The sequence below is a fragment of the Propithecus coquereli genome, unplaced genomic scaffold (assembly GCF_000956105.1).
Source record: "Propithecus coquereli isolate 6110/MARCELLA unplaced genomic scaffold, Pcoq_1.0 Scaffold202, whole genome shotgun sequence".
Classification (NCBI taxonomy): Eukaryota; Metazoa; Chordata; class Mammalia; order Primates; family Indriidae; genus Propithecus; species Propithecus coquereli.
This window is the reverse complement of record NW_012145190.1, coordinates 85888-91505: the sequence shown is the minus strand read 5'-3', so window position 1 is coordinate 91505 and position 5618 is coordinate 85888. Positions and strand designations below refer to the sequence as shown.

The 5618-nt window shown below is 52.6% G+C and overlaps 1 protein-coding gene across 1 annotated transcript in view; it reads left to right on the top strand.

Moving 5' to 3' along the window:
- The window catches only part of TMEM109 (transmembrane protein 109), an 8390-nt gene extending 3657 nt beyond the window's left edge, over positions 1–4733 (top strand). Inside the window, exons 2-4 of the mRNA XM_012643958.1 lie at positions 1643–1887; positions 2520–2622; positions 3089–4733. Of these exons, the coding sequence (XP_012499412.1) occupies positions 1651–1887; positions 2520–2622; positions 3089–3480 (732 nt within the window). The 5' untranslated portion in view covers positions 1643–1650 and the 3' untranslated portion in view covers positions 3481–4733. The remainder of the gene's footprint in view (positions 1–1642; positions 1888–2519; positions 2623–3088) is intronic.
- The last annotated feature ends 885 nt before the right edge of the window (positions 4734–5618 follow it).

Here is a 5618-nt window from a genome sequence, read left to right as displayed (position 1 = left end):
GCTAGGATTACAGGCGTGAGCCACCGCGCCCGGCCTCCTTAATTTATTTATCAGTAAAATAGGGAATAATAGCCACACCTGTCTGATGGGCGGTTGTGAGGGTTAAGTGAGATAGGTGGTGCGTGGCAAGACCTATTAATAGCTAAATGTCAGCTTTTTATTAGTAACTATATCTTTCCTTGAGGGTTGTTCTTTAAGCCTTTGCCTACTGTCTTAGTCCATTTTCTTCTGCTATAACAATACCACAGACTGGGTAATTTATAATGGACAGAAATTTATTAGGCTCATGGTTCTGGAGGCTGGGAAATCTAAGAGCGTGGTGCTGGCATCTGGCGAGGGTCGTCCCAGGACAGAAGGGCAGAAGGCCGAAGCAAGCACATGAGACAGAGAGGGGAAGATAGAAGAAGTTGGCCCAACTCATCCTTTTTATCTGGAGCCCACTCCTGAGATAACTAACCCACTCACAAGATAATGGCATTAATCCATTCATGAAGGCAGAGTCCTCATGACCTAATCACCTCTTAAAGGTCCCACTTTTTAATACTGTCATAACGGCAATTAAATTTCAACATGAGTTTTGGGGGGCATTCAAACTATAGCACCTACTTTGGGAGTGGGGAATTGAGGTCATTCTGTATTGGTGGTTCTCAGCTTTGTGCATTAGAATCACTGGGGGAGCTTTTGCAGGTCTAAGCCTAGGCAGCACCCAGAAATGACATCAGAACCTCTGGGCTTGGGACGCAGACATCAGTACTTTGTGAGGATCCCAGATAATTCCAATGAGCAGCCACGGTTGAGATCCACTGTATACCTTGACTCCCAATGAATGTGGGATTTGTTTTCTTTTCTTCTTTCTTGTTTTGTAGCTGCACTAAAACTGATAAGGAGAATGTGGGATTTGGAAGCAGAAGCTTGGGTTCAAATCCTGGCCTTTCTACTTCTTAGCCCAGTGACCATGAGCAGATTCTTAACTTCTGAGTCTCAGTTTCTTCTCCTCTGTACCATTAGGGGTGAGGAGGGTCATAGCCACCTCACATGATGGTCCTGCAGAGCAAATGGCATGTGTGCAGTTATTCTTGTTTGAGCACATAACTGAGCACTTTTCTCCTGCTGAGGATTTAGCTACAGTCCTCCGCTCTACCAGCTGAGCTATCGAAGGGACACTCGCTTTTCTTTACATCATTATATAGTGGTAACCCTACTTGTCTGCTGTTTTTAAGTTGTTTTCTATATCAGCTTTATCTTAAGTAGATTATAAGCTCCTTGGGACAAAGCTTTAGAGTCTTTATAATTCTTTTATGCCCATAGCACCTAAGAGACAGAAACAGTCCTTCAGATTTTTATAACTGGTATACACTTTAGATCTTCTTACTCACTCTAAGACATTGAATAATACTCGCTGGTTAATCAATATGCAAGTGGTAAAGAATGTGAAAGAGGAACCCGTGAATAAGGTGGTCATGGCCAGCTTAAGTTGGAAGTCCCAGTCCTTCCTCTCTCAGCTAACAGCCCTTTCTAGCTTTAGCTTGGGTGCTTGCTGGGGGGTAGGAGTGGGGGAGGTTGTTGGGGCAATGAGAGCTGGGAGAGTGGGTATGTCTACCGGTTCTGGCCCTCAGCTCACCCTGTGCTTCTCTCCTAGCAGACCCAGTCATGGCAGGCTCAGGCAGCAGTCCACCGTGGAGCAGGTATCTGTTCAAAGCCATCCTGATGGTCCTAGTGGCCCTCATCCTCCTCCACTCAGCATCGGCCCAGGCCCATCGAGACTTTGCACCACCAGGCCAGCAGAAGAGGGAGGCCCCAGTTGATCTCTTGACCCACATAGGTCGGTCAGTGCGGGCAACACTGGATGCCTGGATTGGGCCAGAGACCATGCACCTGGTGTCAGAGGTAAGGAAGGTGGTCTCTGCCGTGACTACGCACATAAAAGAAGAGGTATTGGTAATGGCCGCCTCATCTTGGCTCTGCATCTTCTCGGAGTCATAATCCCTGGTGCAGAGAGCCCCAAGTGCCACAGAAAGAAGCCCCACGGTACTTGCCTTTTGCCGCCTCCTCATTTGATTCCTACTTAGGGCCTTTTTGCTCCACTCCTTTCCCTGGCTCCTGCCCTTTCTTTGCAAGAAAGGCTAGGAAATGAGCCATCTTTATAAACCATGTCATTTGGTGACTAGAGTTTGGTGATCACTAAAGGGATTTGATGATCCCCCCATTCACACACAAGTACATTAACTCTTTCCTCCAGAGTATCCCAGCAAATCAGTTGAATTAGGTCCCACATGTCCTGCTTTCCAGTTTAGGAAGGAGAAATGGCCTGTCGTGCATCCTTTGCACTGGAAGGTGATTGTGGAAGGGCCCCTTCAGCCAGGCCCAAGGCCCCCAAACCTCTGACCTGGGCCCTTCACCACTGGCTGAGAAGCAAGTCAGAGACCTTCCTGCAGGCCTCGCCTGGACAGTGGTGACTGGGCTTAAAGGAGAGCAGCGTTGTTATTATGGGCTCATCTTACTCCATGCTCTTTCCATAGACCTCGTCCCAGGTGATGTGGGCCATCTCATCAGCCATCTCTGTGGCCTTCTTTGCTCTGTCTGGGATCGCAGCACAGCTGCTGAATGCCTTGGGGCTAGATGGTGAGTGGTATACAACTGGGTCATCGGGGAGGTTCACCTGTACCTTCCTGTTTGTGGGAGTTTATCTCTGTCAGGGTCTAGACTTTTCTCCAAGCTGCTTGACACTTGCCAGGTTTCCCCAGACATGTGGCACAAGAGCAGGCTAAGAACTACCACCACCATGTACCAGTTGTATACATCCCATCAGACATCATGCTGAGCTGTAGTATCTCATTTACTTGTTATCCAAGGTGCAGTGAGGCAGGTAGAATTGTTCCCATTTAATAAATGAAACTGTGGCTCAAGAAAAGGAAATAACCTACGCGAGGTCCCACAGCAGGAAGAAACAGAGCTGAAATTCCAACCCTTAGTTCTTTGAGTCTGAGAACTGATTATTCCTTTGCTGGCACCTCCCGCTTTTTACATTCTCACCCCCTTCCCCTCACCACTTCTCTGGGTTGTGTGACTCTGCCTCTCCCTTTTCCAGGTGATCACATCACCGAGGACCTGAAGCTCAGCCCTGGCCAGGTCCAGACCTTCCTCCTGTGGGGAGCAGGGGCCCTGGTCATCTACTGGCTGCTGTCCCTGCTCCTTGGCTTGGTCCTGGCCCTGCTGGGGAGGATCCTTTGGGGCCTGAAGCTTGTCATCTTCCTGGCCGGCTTTGTGGCCCTGGTGAGGTCGGTGCCCGACCCTTCCACCCGGGCCTTGCTGCTCCTGGCCTTACTGACCCTCTATGCCTTGCTGAGCCGGCTCACTGGCACCCGGGCCTCGGGGGCCCAGCTGGAGGCCAAGGTGCGAGGGCTGGAACGCCAGGTGGAGGAGCTGCGCTGGCGGCAGAGGCGAGCAGCCAAGGGGCCCCGCAGCATGGAGGAGGAATGAGCAGAATGCCCCATGTGCCTTCGCCATACCAAAGACCTGAGTTGCTTCAGGGCGCACAGCCCTCCTGCTGGGCCCCTGCCCTTTTGTTGCCCTGTCTCTGAACCTTCAGAACCTTGATCCCTGCCTTGGTCCCCAGCTAACAGAGAGAGCGCCCATTCCCACTGCTGGTCCTCAGGGCCCTGTCTTCTGAGGTTCTCGGTCTGGGGTTGGCTCTCTTAACCCTTTCTCTGTTCCTAGCCTGTCTTGGCCGGGGCAGGTTGGAGGAGCCTCCCCTCTGGTTTCTGCATCTGCTCTCAGCAAACTCACTGCCATCGGTCTCCCGTGACTTAACCGGCTCCCCTCTGCTGTGGCCATAGCTTCCTCCTAATGCTCTTGCTCTCCTGTCCTGTCCTGCTCCTCCGCTGAGTCCCCAGTTCCCTTCTTGTTTTTCTCTTCCCTCCAGCCCTGTACTCCCACCAAATCACAGTCCTCAAAGATGCTCCTGTCCTCTTCATTGCTCCGCAGTGGGGAAGGGGATGTGGGACCTGAGGATAGTGGAGGGGGAACCCGGGTCCTCTCAGTCCTGTGGGGCTGGGGAGAAGGGTGCACCTTGAGTCCGTTACAAGTGCCTTAATCGGAGCCGGCAGGGCCCTCTGCTTGCCCACTGCCATACTGTATGTAGGAAAGTGCACTGTGGCTGCTTTGTGTCAAGAAAACAGCAGTTGCTCTCAGAATTTGATTCCCCTTCAGCCAAAGCAAAAGATGGCTGCTGCTTTGTAGGCTTGTGCCTGCAAGTAGGACCCGCAATGGACATCAGATGCCCTGAGGGGCCTTCAGAGACCCTGAGGGAGGAAGAAGGACCTGCCTCCTTGTCTGCACAGCTGCATGTGGTTCTCTGTCCCATCCCTCCATTCCCTGCCACCGAGGAGGAGTTGCTGATCGGTGCCCACCCCAGCGGCCTGGGAAGAACACAGGCAGCCCCTTTCCCTTCGTGTGCTCTGCGGGGAGCAGGTTGCGCTGCCAGCTGTCCCCTCTCCACCAGCGCAGCCCTTCTTGGCAGTTAGAGGCCACTTCTTCCTTTTGAGGCTATGATGGAGGTGGGTGTCCTTCTCTGCCAGGCCCAGCACATGGTGTGAAGAATAAATGCCCAATTCTTACTGTTAAGATTTGATGTGGAATCACAGCTGCAATGATATATTTTTTCAGCTCTTGGTTGGTTTTAAATAAAGTGCACGCTATTTTATTATCTTCTTCTGAATAAAATGTATTTACTCAAAGTCTAGATTGCTTTGATGTCTCCCTCTACTGCTAAACCGGTTTCTGTGGTGCAGCTCTGCCTTCTAGACTTCTTTCTCCCTGTAGGGGCAGTGTGAAGCTGGTAGGGAGGGAGGGAACTGAAAGGCAGGCTGGTACCAGGTCCCCTTCCCTCCAGGAGTGTGAGGGATGAGGAAGGTTTGCCCCCAGCAGAAAACTTCCAGAAACTTTTTTTTTTAATTGTTTTCCCCACTGCCCCCAAAGTTCCAGGAACTAACCAGCACTGTTGGAATAGTATGTGTGTGTGTGTTGGGGTGGGGGTGCGGTACCCCTTCCCCACAGTGTGCTGGAGTGTTATGAGTGGGTGGGCAGCCCAGAGAAGACTTGCCTGCCCTCCTCCCCACCCAACAGACAACAGACAGGGGGAGCTTCCTGCGCCAGGGTTCCCAACTGGGCTGTAGGTTGGATCAGTTGTTTGTGGAGGGGCCCAGACGTGGGTTTTTCTTCTTAAGCTGCCCAGGGGATACTAATGTGCAGCCAGCCGGAGCCCCTCTCTGGACCTCTCCCAACACTGCCTGGCAGGCAGCACTGGGCCAGGCCCCGGGCAGCAGGCCTCTCCTCGGGAGTGTTGGCTGCCCTCACCCTTCCTAGGCCCACAGGCCTCTCCCTGGGGTGGGGCTGGGCATGAAACGAGCTGCCTGCACCTGAGCCCTTCCTCCATAGGGGTGGCCCAGGGCTCTGTCAGGGCAGGCCCAGGTGGTTGGCATCGGGCCCGTTTGGCCCCCTCCCTCTCTGCCCATTCAGCTCGGTTCCCATATGTCCCTGAATTCTGGTTCTGATTCAGGTGTCAGATGCCTTCACAGGTGAACCGCTTGTGGGGCGGGGGTGAGGCAGAGGAAGCGGGT